The following is a 20,444-nucleotide window of genomic DNA, read 5'->3' on the forward strand; positions in this document are numbered from 1 at the left end:
TTTGGGCATCTGGTCAGGATGCCTCCTGGACGCCTCCCCGGGGAGGTGTTTCAGGCATGTCCTGCCAGCAGGAGGCCCCCGGGTCGACCCAGAACACGTTGGAGAGGTTACATCTGGTCCGGGAACGCCTTGGGGTTTTGCCGGAGGAGCTGGTGGAGAAGGCTGGGGAGAGGATGGTCTGGAGCTCCCTAGTTGGGATGCTGCCCCCGCGATCCGGACCCGGATAAGCGGAGAAAGACAACGACAACGAAATAATCATGGTTCATTATAAATGTTTTTAATTACAGAAATGACTTATTATTCTTTGGGTTAATAATAATAATTATTTATGATAATCAGTAATGTTTGAACAGTAACCAAAAGGTCATTTGCACGTGTACACCTCATGCAGAACTGAATCCAGAGTAAAGGTAACCACCTCACATGTCTTTGCTCCATAACAACAAGCTTTCTGATGCTGAGAGGGCGTGTTCTGAGGTTTTGTTAAAACCAAAATCTCCGCAGCTCAAGTCCAGTTCTTGAACCAAGCAGATACTCTCGTGGCGAGGAGAGTACCAGAGGACGAGGGTTGGCCGCCTGATGCCTCCACTACGCTGTTCTGTCATGCCAATAGATTTGCTCAGAATAAACGCACCTGTAACCAGCTGACGCAAAACTCCTTCAGAATTATTGATTTTGAGACGCAAATAGTTTCATCAGTCGTTGTGACCCGGAGACATCTAATGACCGATTTGAGTCACACTAAGGTCCTTCTACCAACCTCGTGCTCGGAGGAAACCATCTCCACCTGACATCTCGGATCCACAGAGGGTCTCCTGAACTGGGTTTGGTAGACACTTTCCGACAGATGGCGTCTGTATGCTCTTCTCTCTAAGAAACAATTCAGTTAGCTGCAAAAACAATGTTTTCACCCGGAACGCGTTTCTCTCTCTGAAAGAAATCTTCTGAGATTCACCCACGCATCCAAACCTCGCATTTCATTTGAGTTTTCCATCCAGACACAGGTTTGTTTTTAATACCAAGTTTAATATCAAAGCTGTTACAAATTGTCAGTTACAAATTGTCATTTCAGTTGTCACCTTTAAAAATTGTTAGTAATAAATTCTTAACTTTTTAAACCTGACTCTTCATTGAAATGAAACACAGAAAGGTGTATATTTGGTTATTGAATAAGCAAAGAAACCATTAAGTCTTCTGTTTAATAAATAAACTTTTGCTATTAAATTTAATTATCTTAAATAAAAAATTAATCTTTGGATTAAAATATAGACCAAGACAGTTGGTGTATGACCTTCTATCGAGTGTTTACATATCATAGATATTTATGCATGATATAGGTTCATGTGCCTGATCTTTTCTCATGATCTAACCAAGCTGATAGCAAACAGTGTTAAATCCTAGTGTGTAGATTGCCCACGCTACAATTATAAAAACGTTTTTCAGTTAACGACACCTTTAAAGGATGTCCACAGGAGGATACACACATCTTTTAATAAAATGCACTTTGACCAACTTTGAACTAAAAATTCTCTTCTCTTGGAATCTACGTTCTTATTATATGCAAAAGCTCAAGTGTACATACACACTAAAAACTTTTTTTTGCAATAAACTACATGCAATCGTTTTACTTTCAGATGCCAGCAGCATTTTACTTATTCAGTGCTTTTTCATTTTTTACTATTAGCACCAGCACCTTGAAGTAGCCTTTTTTAAAATAATTTTTATGCCTGCAGCATGTTCTGTTGTTGCACATTAACAATAAAGGTTTTTTAAATTAATTCAATTAGAAAAGGTAGATTTTATTACCACGCTGCTTTACTGGAACAAAATCAGATCATGGATCTGAGTAAAACTACTCCCGCTTCCATCTCGTCACACAGTGAACCATTTCAGCTCCTGCAGTAAAAGCCTTCCTCCAAAACTCATCACACTAACATGAAGAGGTGTCATTCATGTGAGTTTTAGTTAATTAAAATCAGGGATAAGGCATAGAACCATGGATGTTTGGCTGATTTTGCCTCTCACCTCTTTCAGCTGTCTGTCACAACTCTGCAGGGACTACTATATCTCCTCATTGCTTTAAATTGGATGTGAAAACCTCCCCAAAGTAATCTTTTCTTACACATATATTTCATAACGTTTACATGGATTAGGTGTCTGACTTATAATAGCGAGAAGCCCAGTGGGTGGCTGCAAGGACGAATAAAAGGAGGACAAAGATGTGGATGACCTGTAGCGCCTGGAGGAAAATCTAATAATACATTTTGGAAGGACTTAAATGAAACCGGAAGGAAAAAATAAGACAAAAACACACAGCCGATGCTTACAATCATACAAATATATGTTATTTTATTGAGTAAATATTCCAGAATAAGACATCTCCTTTGAATTCATGTAAGGGTTGTCGTAGAAATGTACACAGACATGGCGAGAGGGTGGATTGAGGGCTTGTCTCGGCTGATACTGACAGGGACTCATTCTTAAAGAGCCAAAGTATGCATGCTTTTTAAAAAAAAAAGTCACTTTGGACCATTTGTCCTTATTATTGCAGACCACTGATTTGCAGAAAGCCTTGTGGGTGTATTTGGTCTCCTTGAGTGCGGGCTGGTAGATCTCGTTGCATATTGCTGGTCTTTACTGCTTCTCTTCCACAAAACAAAAACCCAGAACCTCAGGATCATACTGAATCTTTGGGCTCTTATCATGAGGAGTCCAGCATAAACACTCAGGAGGCATCGGAGGAGTCAAACCCCTCGCTCTGTGGCTATCTACAGCCAAGGCCCGTTTTCCAGTTATGGCTTTTATTTTACTTTATTTCATTTTTGTTGCTGTTTCTTTAAATGAAAGTGTCGTTATTTCTGGAAGACGAGAGGATTAGTTTGAGAAAAGGAAAAAAGGGAAAAGCCATTTCGGAAGACTTGCATAACCAAAACTGTGAGCTCACTGACTTGCTGCCTTTTGGAGATGTTGTTCCTCTGCTGTTTCTCTTCCTGCACGTGATTGCATCTTTCTGATTGGAAACAACTCAGCTGCACAGTGAAATTTATACAATTGTGTTTACAAAGTGCTGACCCCCCCCCCCCCCCCCCCCCACACACACACACCACCACCACCACCAAAATAAATAAGTAAAACACACACATAGGAGCAGCAGCTTCCTCTTCTGAGGGATTTGCAAGCAGGATTAATGACAAAGCATGAAATAAAAAACAAATACCACAGAACATCAGACACGTGTATACAGAGCTACCGCCATAAGATAACGTGTAAACCATCCGGCTGCATGACAAATATTTTCCTCACTGCTCACCTGTTTTGTTTTATGGAAACATATAAAAAACAGAATTGCACATGGATTCTTCACATTCCTCTCACTGACTGTCAGATGTGTCAAACTCCAGCAGCAATAACATGTTATTCACACCGCTTCTGTGTTCTATTAAAGAAAACGAAAAGAACAAAATGTTGCAGGAAAAGGTTTTTAAATCCCATAATTTTTTAGTTATCTTTTCATTTGAGTTTTATTAAAATCTGACTTTAGAAATTCTGCCACCGGTGTTACCAAATGTGTCCTCATGAAAGGTCAATTAAAGCCTCTAACCTCCAGAGGGCGCTCAGCATACATTCTTTTACACCGTTAATAAACAGCATGGTACACATGAAGTATTTTCCAATAGGACTAGGAGGCACAAATGCAGTGACGATGACTTAAATGTAATCATGATCAACAAACCTTCCTGCATTCTTTCAAATGAGTATAAATGAGAGGTGTTTAGCTCCAAACTGCTTGTCAACATAAATATTATTAAACATGTCTTGAATGACAGAAATGTTTAAGTTAAAATTCCTTACTTTTCTTGTTTATATGTGTTGAGAGTTTTATGTTGAAATATAACTTTAGATTCTTTTTTTTTTTTTTTTTTTTTTGCTGAGTCACTGACTTTGATTATTTCTACAAACTTTTTAAGTTTGCAGACTGAAGGAGGGGATTTTTGATGTCAGCTTGAACGTTTTTGGTCCACTTTGCTCTTTTCTTGACATTTTGTCTCCTTTATGTGGTGGCTGCTCATATTCTATGTAGTCCTATTGATTATTATTTCAGTCTTATGCCCTTTTTTTCTGTTACTAACATAATCACACATTCACACAAAGGCTTTAAAAAGACACAATACTCCCACACAGGCACCATCATGTTGAAGAGAAACTTAATGGACTGTGGACTGAGTGGTTCAGGAGGTCTGTTTAGCAGAGGGATGAAGACGTTAAAGCTCCTAATGTGTGTGCACCAACCTATAGTGGTCTTGTCTTTGTAACAACACCGTTATCCTCATAAAACCTCGTTTCCACGACGACCTGCAACAAAAACACTTTCTCATTCCTTCTAACTACAATAACAAAGATCTACTTTATTCTTCAGCAGATTTTCCTTCATCTCATGAAGCAGCAGCATACATCCCTGTTGCATTCTTTGTTTGCTTCCTGCTAATTTCAGACAACTTTCTCTCTCCTCTACTTACAATGTGACCAACTGGACCATATTGCAGCGTTCTTCACTTTCACTGGGCTACGAAACCCAGTAGAGGGATTGGGAAGTTTCTGAAGTTTCATTTGATCATGTGAAAATGTGAAAATAAAAAAATAGGAAATACTTTCACCTAAACAACCCACTATGGTTAGTTTTTTTATGAGAAGCAACCAGCCACATAGTATATAGAATAACCACTATAACCAGCTTACAGAGGCTGCCATGTTATTTTACTTAGAACCAATGCCTTCAAATATTTTGTGTTGATGTGTATAGTCTATTGTTTCAATTATTGTTTTAACTTTTGAAATAATAAGTAAGTAAATAAATAAATAAATAAATAAATGAATGAATAATTAAATAAATAAATCTACTCTATAAGTCACGAGGTGTTCTTATTCAAATCAGAACTAAGGGGCTTGTAGGTGGCTTCAGCTACCTGATGTCTGGAGGCTTTGATAACATACAGTAAAAATCAAAATCCTCACAGAACAGGGACACAACATTTCTGTAGCTCCTATGCAGGATTAAGAGTCCAAATATCATGTTCCCTTCAGAAAAACCCAGAAAATGAAGAAAAAAAAGCCCTTCGACTAATTTCCTCCAAAGGCCCCTTGTCATAAATAGCGGCTCACTCTTTGTCTCACATTCATTATCATTTCAACGTGCCGCATGCAACGCTGCCAAACCTCTTCTTCTTATTTCAGCTGCATGAATTCCTCATCGGCATTCCTTCAAGAATACACCTGCTAATCCCTCTCACTTCTCAAATAACCACCTCCGCGTGATGACCTCTTTTACAGTGTCACTCCACGTGCCAGACTTGCTTTCCACCCTCAACGCAACGCATTCAAAGAGCCTCTTTTTCACTTTTCATAACCCTCGGTCACATTCCGTTACCATTTCTATCGGGCAACATCTCCCCGGGCTTCCTTCTCCCAAAAGAAGCACGTACCGCTGTCAGTGTGTGTTGGTGGTATCCGTGCACTTTGAGGAAACATAGCGGTGACACATCTTTTCTGTCAGCAACCAGAGCTGACGCACACTGACAAGTTCTGTTTTATAGACTCGGCTTCCTCCGGGTTTCATGCATGCAAAACAATCATTGACTGACTGCACAAAGGAATCATCAATTTAACGGAATACCTTCAAGCAGGAAGTGGCCCAGAAATCCTCTCCCATGCTATTTTAAACTGTACATGGGGGCTAAAAGTCAGAGGAAATGGCTGACGAGATGGATGAAGCATCACTTACTCACAGACATATCAAAGACATAATGCTGTGCTCGGAGTGAAGGACACAGAAGAGATTACCTCCCCCCACCCCCCTGTGCAAACACACACACACGCACACATGCACGCATGCACACACACACACACACACACACACACACACACACACACACACACACACACACACACACACACACACACACACACACACACACACACACACACACACACACACACACACACACACACACACTCAGTTCATTCACACGCATTCTCTCATCGGTGTTAAAGCAGAAACACACACAAGACATTCACTCAGACAAGTCCGTTTTTGAGGGCAATTCTTCCAAGGTGATTAGATATAGCAATGGAGTGGATAAGCTGCCTGACATGCTCGGAATAACAAGTGCTGCAGCTCGAAGGCTTTCATGTTGGGCTTCAAACACCAGTGCTGACTGGTCTTTTTAGATGTCTAAACTTAAATCAGCATTGGACTTAACACAATGTTGCAGCTTAGAGTTTATGCAGCAACTGCACATTTTAGAGATCATATTGGATATAAACTCTTATTTTTGAGTTTTATTTTAGATTTACTAAATCAGTTTAATGGCTGTTTTCTCATTAAAATGTGTTTTATTGTTCTGCTTCTTCTCACGGACGGCCTACCGCTGGTGGAACCCGACTAAGACTTTCTGATCTGAGCGGTTTCATAGCTTTGAGTTTCTGTTGACCCTGCTGATTTGTTTAGCTGTAGCGAAGATGGTGGGTGGAGGGCGGGCTGAGCCACGCTGTCACCACCTCCGAGCCCAGGAGGAACCTGTGGGTGAGGATTATGATGCTGAGTCAGGAGCGTTGCATGAATATGTGATGAGTAAAGTAGAGCAAACACTGGATAGGAATGAGAGAAGACAACGAAGCTTGAGCTTGGCAGGAAATCGAGGAGACCTGCATATTATGGGTTACAGGAGGGGCGAGGAGAAAGACTAACAAATAGGAAGCAGGTTTAGGGAGGGAGGGGGTTCCCTGGGCTTTTGTTCTGTGTTTTCAGGTGAGGAATGCGGGGGAGGGGGACTCCTCTCTCGGCCTTCTGGGCGGCTGATGGTCTGCTGGCTCTTTAACCCTCACCATCTCCTAATGCACTTCCGTAACGTGGTGGTGAGTGAGAGCTGTTCCTGCAGCCACCCTTGGTGCATTATGGGCAACTGAGTTTCCTAGTGTCATTTCTGCCCTCCGTCCCACCCTCAGACTCCTGTGCTAGGAGGCATCAGCCTTGGGAGATTCTCTCCGTCCATTCTTGGTTGGAGAATCCGAAGTCTTCGCTGTCTTCCGAGGAGGGCTCACCGGCTCGCTGGCCAGTTCGTGTAGCGAAGGCTCCTTATACATCGCAACTACAAAACAGAGAAGACCCTGATGTAACAACAACAAGGGGTGATTTTCAGCAGCAATATCATGTGTGTAAGTGACGAATGAAGCACAAACCTTCTATAACTTTAGGCAGAAAATGGGCAGCTGGCTTGGTCTTCTTCACTCGGTTGCTCTTCATGATCTGACCATCGCGGTTGATACCGATGTACCAGGAGCGTCCAGACTGGGTCTGACGGTACAGCATGGACGAGTACGTAACATAGTAGTTCTCAAACACACTCTCTTTGAATTTACACTCAGGAGTGAAGTGCTCCTGAAAAGAAGTAAAAGGAAAATTCACATTAGGAATTAAGTGTCTAAACTAGGTAGCTAGATGGGGTTGTAGAGTTGACATGACGCCAGTGTGGCCAATCCTGTTTCAAAATCTCAACTACAGTAATATGTCTGCTCAATGGTCAACAACCACTATCTTGCTATGGATGTTGCTAAAACCATTATGGACCTTCCAAGCTGTCATGCCCTAAAGGAAGTCAACTGTGTGCTTCTAAATACGCAAATAATAACGTCAAAAAGACCCCACGAAGTTCATCCATGGTCTGCTTGTTTGTTTGTTTTTTCTTGTCAAGGCAGGTCTTTCTTCCAGTGTCTAACATACATGAATTATTTAAAACCAAACAAGCAACTTAACTAAGAAACAAAGGCCTCAACATTTTTGAAGTTTTAATTCGGTCATTCCAGTTGGGAAACACGATACGCCACTGAGCTTCCAGTGCTGGCAGGCACAGTCATTCACCCATTCATACACACATGGGGGTGGGGGGTGGGGGAGTTCTTGACAATTAAATATTGTGCCCACATTTTCAAGTTAACACACATTTCTTTCAACAATGGTAGTTTTTGCATCATTACTGATCCCCTGCTTCATCCCTCCTCTCCTTGCGCAACTGCCGCAAACTCTCTGGTGTTCCTGCGGACCCTCAGAGTTTCTGCTGATCCAAACATTAATTATTTCATTTTCTGTTCCTCTCTTCTGATTACCTTCAGTGGTGTCTGTTGCAACCACCAGGTACAAAAACTAACTTGTTTTTATTTGACTATTTTTTAGTCCTGTCTCTGTTTATTATCTTCCTGTATCTCCTCTCAATCCTAAAGAAAAACTGCTACCTGGTAACACCTCATGAGTTACCTTTGAACTGCCGTTCACAAAGATCTACCGACCACAAAAATAGCAGAGTGCACGCTGCGCGCCGGCCGCACCGGTGAGGTGAAATGACCAGAGGACAAAACAGGTGATGTGCTTTGCTCCACAGCAGCGAAACGCATCAGACACAAATAAATGACAGAAATCATAAAAGGAAATGAGCCGATAAACGATCGTGTGTTAAATTTGTTTTCGAGGTCCGCAGCCGAGTGTGAAGCAGCTGGGATGAGAATCAGCTCCTCTAAATCTGAGATTTGATTTGGAAAAGGGTAGAATTCCTTCTCAAGGTCAGGGATGAGGTCCTGCCTCAAGTGGAGGAGTTCAAGTATCTCGGGGTCTTGTTCACGAGTGAGGGAAAACTGGAGCGTGAGATCAATAGGCGGATTGGTGCTGCATCTGCAGCGATGTGGACGTTGTGCCAGTCTGTCGTGGTGAAGAGAGAGCTGAGTCAGAAGGCGAAGCTCTCGATTTACCGGCCTATCCACGTTCCTACCCTCACCTATGGTCATGAGCTTTGGGTAATGACCAAAAGAACGAGATCGTGGATACAAGCGGCCGAAATGAGTTTTCTCCGAAGAGTGGCTGGGCTCTCCCTTAGAGATAGGGTGAGAAGCTCGGTCATTCGGGAGGGGCTCGGAGTAGACCCGCTGCTCCTCCACATCGAGAGGAGCCAGTTGAGGTGGCTCGGGCATCTTGTCAGGATGCCTTCTGGACGCCTTCCTGGTGAGGTTTTCCGGGCACGTCCAACCGGGAGGAGACCTAAAGGTAGACCCAAGACAAGGTGGAGGGACTATGTCTCTCACCTGGCCAGGGAACCCCTTGGGATTCCCCCAGAGGAGCTGGGCCAAGTGGCTGGGGAGAGGGAAGTCTGGGCCTCTCACCTTAGGCTACTGCCACCGCGACCTGACTCCGGATAAGCGGATGAAAATGGATAGATGGATGGATGGTGTGAACCGACTGGAATTTGAACTCAAAATCTCCCAGTCCAAGGGTGGACACTATTACTAGGCCACTGAAAAGGTCAAACACTCTTTGTTATTCCATTTAAATACATGAATAAACATTTACGTAACCAAAGCAACCACATTGCTTGTTTATTCAAATTAAAAATAATATTGACTTAAACAGTGAGTTTATTTTTGATCTCATGGCCTGTGTGTGTGTGTGTGTGTGTGTGTTTCATTCCCGTGACTGGCAGGAATCATTTTAGCCAACTCTGAGTTTTTCATTTGTCATACTCAAATAAAGATAAGAAAAAACACCTCTCCCTCCTTTTAATTTTTGCTTTCTTTTTGTTTAGCCAAGTTCTGATGTCCATTATTGCGGTCTTGTTTACAGTCTCCAAGCGTTCCATATCATAGCCTACAGCACCCTCTTCTGGCTCTCTTTGGTTTTTACATAGCATGGTTGCAACTTTATTTACACTGACATAATTGGTCTTGGATGGGCCAGATACCAGACCATTAGATGGTTATACCAGGAAAGCAACACCCCAAGAACACTTGTTCTTTCAAAGTTCCACCATAAATATTTACACAACAATACCACCGCAACACTAAAAAAGCAATTACCTTACAGAATAAGATTTATTACATAGAAATACAGTGTAATTTACTATGTAATTATCGTGTTAATACATGTAAATACTTAGTAATTACGGGACTGTAAAAGAAAGTGTTACCCAACTGTTGTGAACAATCCTGTTGCAGCCTGCTAACTAACAATAACACAATAATACAAGCCAACTGGTACTCAACCAGCCACCAAGTAAAAAGATCCACACTGTTAGACAAGTTGAGTAGCAACAAAGCCAGGTCACCATCAGTCCATAATTTTATAGCCTTGTTTAGCTTTACATTTTTTAAACACATGATTGTGCCTCAAACAAAAAAAGAATCTCTACTCTGGACTTAAAAAAAATGATTCATTGATTTTTGCAGCTCATTCCAGTCGTTGGAAGCAGCAAACTGGAATGAGAAGCAGCCAAAGGAGGTCACACCAGACTAGTTAGTAATTCTAATCAGACTTTCCAGTGATGTACAACAACAGTTGGTGTTATTAAAGAGGAAAAAAAAATTCTGTCTTTTCTTTAAGAAAGTAGAACTTGTACGTTTTAATATTTACTGATGTTTACTCTTTCCAAATAACCAACATTATAATTTAGTTACAAAAGCCGTTGCCAATTCATTTAACTGATGGGGCTAAGGTATGTCTTTCATTTGCCTCAGATGGGATTGTATCTTTATTTTCATGACACGTTGGACCAAAGCCTAAAACAATGGAGGTTAAAATAACAGGCTCACACTGAAGAACTTAAAAAAAACAGCTTAAGCTCAGTCTTGTGACTTGTGGCTTGGCATTTGAAATAAAAAACGGAGACAGCATGCACACTCTTTGGATTGCATCATCATTGCCACCAATCTAAAGCCATCACCTTGTAGAAACTCAAAACTAATTAAGCTTTCTTTGTGTGTGTGTGTGTGTGTGTGTGTGTGTGTGTGTGTGTGTGTGTGTGTGTGTGTATGTGTGTGTGTGTGTGTGTGTGTGTGTGTGTGTGTGTGTGTGTGTGTGTGTTTGGTTAGCCTTAAGTGGGAAAATAAAATCAAATGACCAGAACTTGGATCAAATCCAGCAGTTAGTCCAATCATTGTAACAGATCATGATCCTGCAGCACATCCCCTCCCACTCTGTCCTCAACATAAAGATTACTGAACCCTGCATAATGTTGACTGGTGATTTTAACAACTAAAGACAGACATACATCTCTCTTAGCCACCATCAGCCTCTGGACAGGGTCCTTCCCACGTCAGAAAGCAGAGACTTTCTGCTAGATTCATAAAGTAAGAGCAACCGGGCAGAAACGGTTAAATTTAGAATTTTTTTAAGACTCCGGAAAACGAAAAGAACTAAAAGATCACCACCTAATATGGACAAGCTGTAATAAAGAGCCAAATGAGATTGAGAAGGTGTGGGAGTTTGGCCATCATCATTATTCTCCTTCACTGGGAGGCATCCCAAGTCTTATGACACTGTCTTTCAATCCAGGTGATGCCCATTCCGCTTCTCACCTTTAACTCGAACCCCCCCCCCCCATTACCCTCCAATTACAGAGCTATTTTAAGGTCCACTGACAGGTTTGGTATCTTCTGCTGTGCTAACACAGAGGATGGGATCGATAGATGATCCGCTTCATTCATTATTAATCTGGCCCAGAGAGAAAGAGAGTTGGGAAGAAAGAGAGCCAGAGGAGGTAAGGTACACGAGGCAGGAATGGGAGCAGAAGATCACTTGGAGGAGACAGAAGGAGGATGGTAGGTGAGGAGACCTGCTTCCTTTCTCTAGACCAAAGTCTGAGAGTTGATCCGCTGACAAATTATTCACCAGAACATCAGAACTCTTGAAGCTCTGATAAAAGAAGTTGAGTTGAGACCAGTGATAAATCCTCTCCTAAAAGAAAGCCCTTCATTATCGCTTTGCTGAAACCAGCCAAATTATTCCAAGCCTCAAACCACCAGATCCACCTTCACACATGAAAAATAGCTTTGCACTTTTAAAAGATCAGGGTCAAAGGAGCATTTCCATGTCAATAATGGCGGCTTGATCCGTTTCCTGTGCCTCAAGTAAAAACTGGGCCTCAATGACAGCAGATGAGAAAGGTAATATGTAGTTTCCGTGTTGAGAATCGCTAAGAAGGGAAAAACCTTTTTATGATGCGGCGTATCATCCCGACCCGCCCTGCACTCACACACACACAGCACCATCCATTTTTATCCCTTGTGTCTGATTACATCTAGTCTGGTTAAAGAAGCTTTCCTCTCTACGCTGAGACTATACCACCAAACAAAGTCAGCGAGGTGCTAATGATGAATTTATCAGGGCAGAGGTCCCTAAATCTTCCCCTAATTAATCAACAGGAATTAAAGCTGTGATAGTGAGTAATGTTCTATATCTTGTTTACTTTCGTTTTGTTTTGCAGCAGGAAATCAGAGCAAATGCACCTCAAAATGTGAGCTCTGCTTCTGGAATTTCAACCATGTTTCCAGGACTGTGCACATTATTTGCAGTGCCCCCATGTAGACAGCAGGGGTCACAGGATTTCTGCATCTGCTGACCGTCCCACCAGCTCCTTGACTGATCTGCTGCAGTACTACCACCACAATCCTATTGCATTACCACTGCGGCGACCTCCTTGCACGGAGAGTTCATTCACATCACATCTCTGTTACGTGCAATCTAGGTTTGTGTGAGAGTTTTCGGGGAAGGGAGCCGGGCATGTTGTTAATGTTGCCGTTGAGTGAGATGTAGATGCACAATGGCACGCCACGTTACATAAGCCACTGGGGCAGAGATGTGCTTGTTAGGAGGAGTTTACAGACTATGAGACTGGGAGTTAATACCGTCTAGCAGGACACATGTACAGTCTGTCCTCTGTGCTCCATTCAAACGAATTATGACAAGAGCCGAGTGGATGATGATGTGCAGGGACTTATTACTCGGCAGCGTTGAGTGATATCTGAAATCCCCCTATCAATACACTGCCAGTCAGAGCTGACATTCCTGCTGCCTCCCAAAGCATTCATCCACTTCACATTTTCTAGGACATACAGTAAATGATAGTGGCTATTTCCATATCATTAGCTATTTCTCATTCCTGCAAATTTGCAATTCCAGAAATCCCTGCAGCAGTTTGGATAGAGAGCTCCGACACGAGATAAATCCTGAATCTATCAGAAAGAACAGGTTTTGCCCTTCCTGCGCTCTCCTAATTGGCTGCCCTGTATAATGCCTTTCTTTATCCTAACAGATCTGCACCGTGTCTCTTTTGTCTTGTCTGGGCCAATTATTGTCTCTGCTCCTTTTGTCTAGTGTCAACATTTTCTCCTGATCTGTGACTAAAGTGATGCTTTCCAACAGCTGGTGATGTCATGCCTCTCAATGTAATCCTCCCATAAAAAGCACAGAAAGGAGAGGACATGTGTCATCAATACCTCTCATGTCCTTCCGCGTTTGTCATTCCTCTCTCCCTGAACAGATGATTCACATTAAGTAGATGTTTTTCAAAAGTGCTTTTAGCATTCTAATAACTCCTTGCTGTCAGCTGTGCTTCATTTCATCATCACATTCCCTCAGTGTAAAAATGTCACATATCCTTCCTGCCATCAAGTCTTCTTTTGCAAATTGGATCACCTTAATTGTAAAATTGGTATTAAAAAAAAGTTTGGTTCTGATTGATTTTTGTCACTCTGGCCAACACTTCTGAAGGCAGCACATAGCTGTTTTACTGCAACAAAACATTATTATCCAAGGTCGTCCAGTGCATTGTGATGATTCATATCTAAAAGCTAACATAAGCATGGTTTAGTGTTGATGCACAAAGAGCCCTAACATGCCACCTGAACTCCTTCCTACGCCTACACATCAGTACATCAGTGGCACCGTAGAGAATAGGCTCCCATCATTAAATCAAATGCATAATAACACACAAGAAGACCGCTGCTCTATTGCATGCTGGCTTTAAACTTGGTGTTGTAACTCTGTGTGCAAGTCTGTAAGGGAAATTCTCTGAAGGAGGTCAGTGTGAGACACAGAGGAAGCTGCTGACTCTTTCTGAGGAAATCCCTTCTCCTCTCTGTTATCAGGAGAAAAAGACCAAACCTGAGCGAGTACTCAGAACACGATGGGAGTTTTTAATGTCGACATTTCATAAATCAACATTTAACTTTCACACACTCTCTTCCCGTTGCTGGGGTTGAACGGTTTTGTGTTAGTCATTTACGATCAGTGGAGGATTCGTTCTCCTCTGAATGGTCATAACACTGCAAGCTTAATTGACTTAAAGGTGCATTATGTCGCTTACGACGGAGATTTAGAAAATTGGGCTCTACTTCATCTGCCCTTGTGACCCTGTTGGAGAGACCTTGCAATGACAGAGTGTTGTGTTTCTCTGTACAGATGGAGAATTATAAACTAGCCTTTAGGAGGCACATAAAATAAATTCTGGGTTGTTTCTATTATCGGCTTAGCATCTTTACAAATCACTGCTGCTTTTTGCTGGCCAGTGTCAAAGTACTTATGCCCAAGCTGCAGCATTTTCTAGCAGCCCAAACTCATCAGCCACACAAGCTAACAGAATGTAAACAAACACTACATCCCTCTTTAGCTTTTTGACCGAAAAAACTGATAGCCCCCATCCAGCTGAGAAAGAAATCTTGTTTCAGTGTAACCTTCCTTCCAACAGAGGCTGTTTTGGTATTTTTTACCTTACCTTTAAATTTCATAGATTTCAGTGGGAATCTGTCACATTACATAAATTATATGTAATAATAAATTTTATTAACTTTTATAAATTTATAAATTTTATATATTATTTTTGGCCAGAATACATGTATTTTATGGAGCTGCTATAGATAATAACATTAAAAAACCTCTGTGGACTCAAGCTTTTGACCCAAGTAAAACTGAAAATGTATGTGTTTCAAAACTACTTAAAAGTAAAAGAAATTTAAGCTGAAAAAAATAGACCTCACTAAATGTGTTGTTGACTGAAAAACCATTTCTTTAATTTTTTTCTGAATATAATTGATCACTCTGAGTTTAACATGCAGGCTGAACATGAAAATAGTCTCCCACACCTCGACTAGTTTAAAGTAACCATTAGCATTAGCAACACCACCACACAGCAGAAGCTCCTCCAGGCTTGTGTTATTTGTGGAGACATTGCAACATGTCAAGTCAGTGTTAGAGTTGCGTTGCTGTTATCCAATCTGAAGCAAGTCTTGGGGTAAAGCTAGATGCTGAACTGTCAATGGCCCCACAGTTTAACTCAGTAGTGAGGTCCTGTTTTTACCAGCTTTGCTGCCTTACTCGCCTCAGACCAATCTCGAAGTGGAGGCATTTGGAGTCAGTCATCCATGCTTTCATTACATCTCACCTGGACTATGCAAACACCCTCCTAGTTGGTGCTCCGGTCTCTGCCCTGAATCGGCTGCAGGTCGTCCAGAATGCTGCTGCCAGGTTCTTGACAAATATGCACCGACGTAGCCATATTACTCCTGTCCTGGATGTCTTCACTGGCTCCCTTCACTGGCTCCCTGTCATTTTCTGAGTACAGTTTAAGCTATTGACTATTGTCTTTAAAGCGCTCAATGACTTTGCACCTCTCAATCTCTGACCTGCTAACTCCTTATGTACCCACAATCACGTTGAGGTCGATTGACCTCATGCAGCTTTGCACTCCCCGTATGCATTACAAATCACAGGTTGAACGAGCATTTGTACATGTTGCCCCAAAGCTGTGGAACTCTCGACCTATTATAGTTCGACAGGCTCCATCGTTGTTGGTTTTAAAATCTCGTTTAAAGACCCACTTTTACGATTTGGCTTTTAGTCCGTGACTTGTTTTAGTGTTTTATTGTGTTCTTAGCATTCCTCATTTTTTATTTGCTTTTATTGATTGGTGTTTTTATTTTCTGTTTTTATTGCTTTGTTTGGCCGTATTTCGTCCAGCCTGTGCAGCACTTTGGGCAGCTCCCATGCTGCGTTTTAAATGTGCTATATAAAGAAACTATGGTATGGTATGGAGATGTCCAAATATCAGAAAAAAAGACTTACAAGGCATTCATTCCTACTAGAGACCACTGCAAAAGTGTTGATTAAGTACAAAAGCATGATGTTGATTAAATGAGTTTTCCACACCTTTAAGTACAAAAGCATAAGCCACACCTCATTAAAGACCATAAAGACTGTAATCTTTTATAAAAGAATATTGTTGGCAAATTTGGGATAAATTAGGTAACCTGTTTTAGCCACAGCTGGAAATGAATGCATTTTAGTGCAATGCAAATGCATTAAAAATCATATGTGGTTGATACAAACCAATAGGCCCGATGCCCACACAGTAAAAACAATGCAAATGATGACTTTTGTCATCATTGGCAGTGAATGAGTTAATCTAAAAGCTGAAATGCCTCCTCAGCCTTCATTAGTGTCTACAGGATTGATTCATCACTAAATTAAACAAGTCAGCTGTGTTTAGGATCTAAACATGCAGGAAATGTGCTGGAAGCAGACTGCAGCACCAGGTATGTCAGCTCATCTGGACCGGCACTATGAAGTTGCAAGTGCGAAGGCGGTGGGGGTTTGGGTGGGCTTTCATTAACCCTGTAAAGGGTAATTTTAGCACATATTGGCTCAAGAAAATGATTTAAAAATCTGCAGAATGGACTTACCGAGGTATAGAGGTATCCCTCACTGTTCATAGCGAGGTACAGCCCTGTTTTTGTCCCTTGAATGGCCACAATCCGCAGTCCCACCGGAATTAAGTTGAACTGTGCTGAATCCAGAAATAAAGTCAAAGAAAACCAGCATGACAAAGGGAGAAGGAGGAAATAAAATGAAGTCAGGTGACTGTGAGATGACACTGAACACATTCTGTCTTCAGCCTGAATGACTCCAGTATCACTGCTCCATGCTGTGACTTACATGAACCCTAAATTCAAACCTCTGAGTTCATGTTCATGGAATCGAACAGTTGAGTCACCTCTGTTGTGTTTTTCACAGCCTCTAAACATCAATGATAACTGAGATGTTCTGCTATTTCAACAGCATCTAACAGAAAAGGCAGTAAAAGTGGACATGGACAATATATGGGGTGATTAAACTGCTATCACACTAGTTATAAAACACCAAACAGTAAATGTAACTACAAAGGAACAAAAAATCCACTTCAAGGTCAGCTAGGCAAATGCAAAGAAAATTTACTGATACAACAGGAAGACCGCTTATTTCTCAGTCTGAAATGTTCTTTGCAAAAGGTCATGCTGAAGAGTGGTGTCATTTTGGCCATTTCTAAATGGTTTATAATGTTCAGTTAGAGAAATGCAGAGCTAATGAGAATCAACCTTCAATGGGACGATTTCAGGGTGAGAAAACACTAAATTGCCAAAGTTTGACAGCCACTTTGACTTGGTGTCTTTTTTCTCTTTAAATACCAAAATAACAGAACTAATTTGAACCAATTTGACAGGTTTTCTGATGAAATCCCAACTTTTTCCTTAATGCATAAGCCTCAGGGCTCCTATTGCGCAGCATGGCACTTGCTGTGGCTCTAGATCGATGCATACCATGCAGCATCAGCTCAGGCAAAGTTAGAGATTTGATTCTCAGCAACAACAAGCTGTTTTATTCAGATGATGGTGAGGTCTGTAGGTAAGTGAATTTAGTGAATGCATTTGGTTTCTGTTCTTCAAAGCCTAAACTACATTTTTTAACAGAAACATGCAGCCTCTATAAAAAACAAACACTCACTAAATGCGTTGCTTTCTTCTTTCGTGCTTCCCAAAATGCCATCGGGCTGCATCTGCAGGTAGAATCCGTGTTGGCTGTACAGCCGGGTGACGATGCCTTTCAGCTGCGGCTCTGCGAGCAAACACAAAAACAGCACAGAATGTTACACATTACGTCCACATTTACCTAAAATGGGTCAAGTTGTTGCTTCGGATGATTTGATACATAATTATTGAGTGCAGAGATTTCAAATAAGCTAAGAATAAAGCAAAACACCTGGGATCTTCAGTGAAGGTAGCTCCTTGTTAGTGATTCCATTACAATCACAACTGTTGTCATCATCTTGGTTTTTGGGATGAAGTGTGACATCCATTGTGTGAACTGATTAATTAAATGACTAAACTTCTGTTAAAAAATTAGACGCAACAATCTTTAGGCTATAGTGAATAATTCCCATCCAGTTGTTATTAGCACAGCTAAAGAATTAGCATAGCATGTGGCGTGTTGATGCTTCCTACTGCTGAACGGGCCTGATAGCATCTTATGTTACTGTCCAGGTGTTTTTGTTCAGTCTGTGAAAACAGTGTTAAAGCAGAATGTGAATTTAGCAAAACATGTCTCCCCCTAAAGAGGTCTTGGCTCTGAGCTGTTAAGCCAGCGCTCACTGGGCTGCGACTTGTGTGCAGTGTGAGGAAGTTTCCAAAGTGGCAACAAATGTTTGAAGTGGTTCTTAATTGTGGAAGCAGCAGGAACTTGCTTTCATGCCCGAGCCACCTCAACTGCCTCCTCTCGATGTGGAGGAGCAGCGGGGCTACTCAAAGCCCCTCCTGGAAGACTGAGCTTCTCACCCTATCTCTAAGGGAGAGCCCAGCCACTCTGCGGAGAAAACTCATTTCTGCCGCTTGTACCCGTGATGTCATACTTTTGGTCACTACCCAAAGCTCGTGACCATAGGTGAGGGTAGGAAAGTTGATCGATCAGTAAACTGAGAGCTTTGCCTTCCGGCTCAGGTCTCTGTTCACCACGACTGACCGGTATAACGTCCGCATCACTGCAGACGCAGCACCGATCTATTTATCAACCTCATGATCCATCTTTCTCTCACTCATGAACAAGACCCAGAAATACCTAAACTCCTCCATTTAAGGCAGGACCTCATCCCAGACCCAGAGAAGGCATTCTGCCCTTTTCCAACCATGGTCTTGGATTTGTTCAAAAACGTCTGAATTTCTTTACCTGCTTTATGGCTAATACGGTTTACTGTGCCAGTAGCTCATATAAAAGCTAGCAGTTTGTTTTTTCAGTTGTCGACCATTACTATAAAGCATAAGAAGAAGAGCAACTTTAATTTGTGTTGACAGCACCATGGTGGCGCCTGGAAGTGAAAGTAAGAGAGTAATGTCTATTGTGGTGAAGCAAAGAGCTAAAACCAGAGTAAAAATTAGCTCAGCCTATACTTGTTTGAGGAAGCTGAAGAAGGGTACAAAATCAATTGATGATGACCTGGCTTTGTTGCTACTGAACTTGAAAGCAATAATAGTTTTTGTCCAACAATGTGGATCTTTTAGCAAAAAGTCAAGCATGACACCATGCTTTCCTGTGCATATTCTCCATCTTCTCAAGTCCAAAGTAGATATTCTTTCTTTTGTTTTCTTTTTTATGTAAGGTAACAATGCTGTGTTCAAAAAAGCAACAATGTACGTTTATTAAAAAATAAATAAATAAACAACAAAATATTTTTACAATATTCCAAACATTTACATGTTCAAAGTGGTCACCCTACAGTTGCTATGCTCATTTTGTAAACTGTTGGTTTCTATTATTTCAGCATCAATTGCTGAACTCAGGTGAACTTGATCATCTATCCTTTTCTAAATAAAGTACCACACTGCTGTTGTACCAGAGTTGAGGATGGAAGACTAAGTAGCCTTGCAGTAGTTTTAGGACAACAGCTACATAATCATGAGTGAGAACCCTGCAGAACCCTCAAAATGGCTAAAAGCACATGCATTTCATCTGGATAAATGCAGGCAAATCTAAAAAAATTAAATATCGTGCAAAAGTTTATTTATTTCAGTAAAAATTAAAATGTGTAAGTAATTCATGAGATGGACTCATTACATGCAAAATGAGATAATTTAAGCATTTATTTGTTATTATTTTGATTGATTATGGCTTACAGCTTACGAAAACCCCAAATTCAAAATCTCAGACAATTAGATTATTGTAAATAAGTTTAATATTGTAGACTTAAAGTTTCAGACTCTGATCAGCTAACCTGCAAAGGGTTCCTGAGCCTTTAGAGCACAGGTGTCAAACTCAGGCCTTAGGGCCAAATTTGGCCGGCGGTCTACTTTTATTTGGCCCACAAGATCAAATATCAAATATATATATTAAAATTGGCCCACTGGCCAATTTAGCAGCAAAGACTACAAATCCCATAGTGCAGTAGATGGCAGTGGCATCCTGACCAATCACAAGCTTGCATTCTATGTTTCGACGGACGGATGTTAAGAAAAGAGAGCTCAACTCCGTCCATCTTTGTGAGGGCTCTCCAGCAGGCTCGCAAGGACAGATAATGGCGTTGCGTGCATCTGTCCCAACGCAGACGAAGACGTATAAATTAGGCTTGACTCAGCGCCAAGTTCACTCAGCAATTTGCCGACTTTTAAGCCCAGAAATGGAATTTTATGTTTATGTTTATTTATTTGGCAGATGCTTTTATCCAAAGAGACTTACAATTTATAACCTATAGGGCATGTTGTGATCTGTGGGGGAAACCGGAGTACCCGGAGGAAACCCACGCATGCATGGGGAGAACAGGCAACTCCACACA

General features: G+C 41.4%; 1 protein-coding gene across 1 annotated transcript in view; it reads right to left on the reverse strand.

The window, feature by feature from the left end:
* Positions 1–3,902: 3,902 nt before the first annotated feature.
* The window catches only part of fgf11b (fibroblast growth factor 11b), a 37,069-nt gene continuing 20,527 nt past the window's right edge, over positions 3,903–20,444 (reverse strand). The window contains exons 2-5 of the mRNA XM_015961138.3: positions 17,630–17,740; positions 16,552–16,655; positions 7,237–7,435; positions 3,903–7,145 (exon numbers count right to left, since the gene is read on the reverse strand). Of these exons, the coding sequence (XP_015816624.1) occupies positions 7,012–7,145; positions 7,237–7,435; positions 16,552–16,655; positions 17,630–17,740 (548 nt within the window). The 3' untranslated portion in view covers positions 3,903–7,011. The remainder of the gene's footprint in view (positions 7,146–7,236; positions 7,436–16,551; positions 16,656–17,629; positions 17,741–20,444) is intronic.

The sequence above is a fragment of the Nothobranchius furzeri genome, chromosome 10, assembly GCF_043380555.1.
Source record: "Nothobranchius furzeri strain GRZ-AD chromosome 10, NfurGRZ-RIMD1, whole genome shotgun sequence".
Classification (NCBI taxonomy): Eukaryota; Metazoa; Chordata; class Actinopteri; order Cyprinodontiformes; family Nothobranchiidae; genus Nothobranchius; species Nothobranchius furzeri.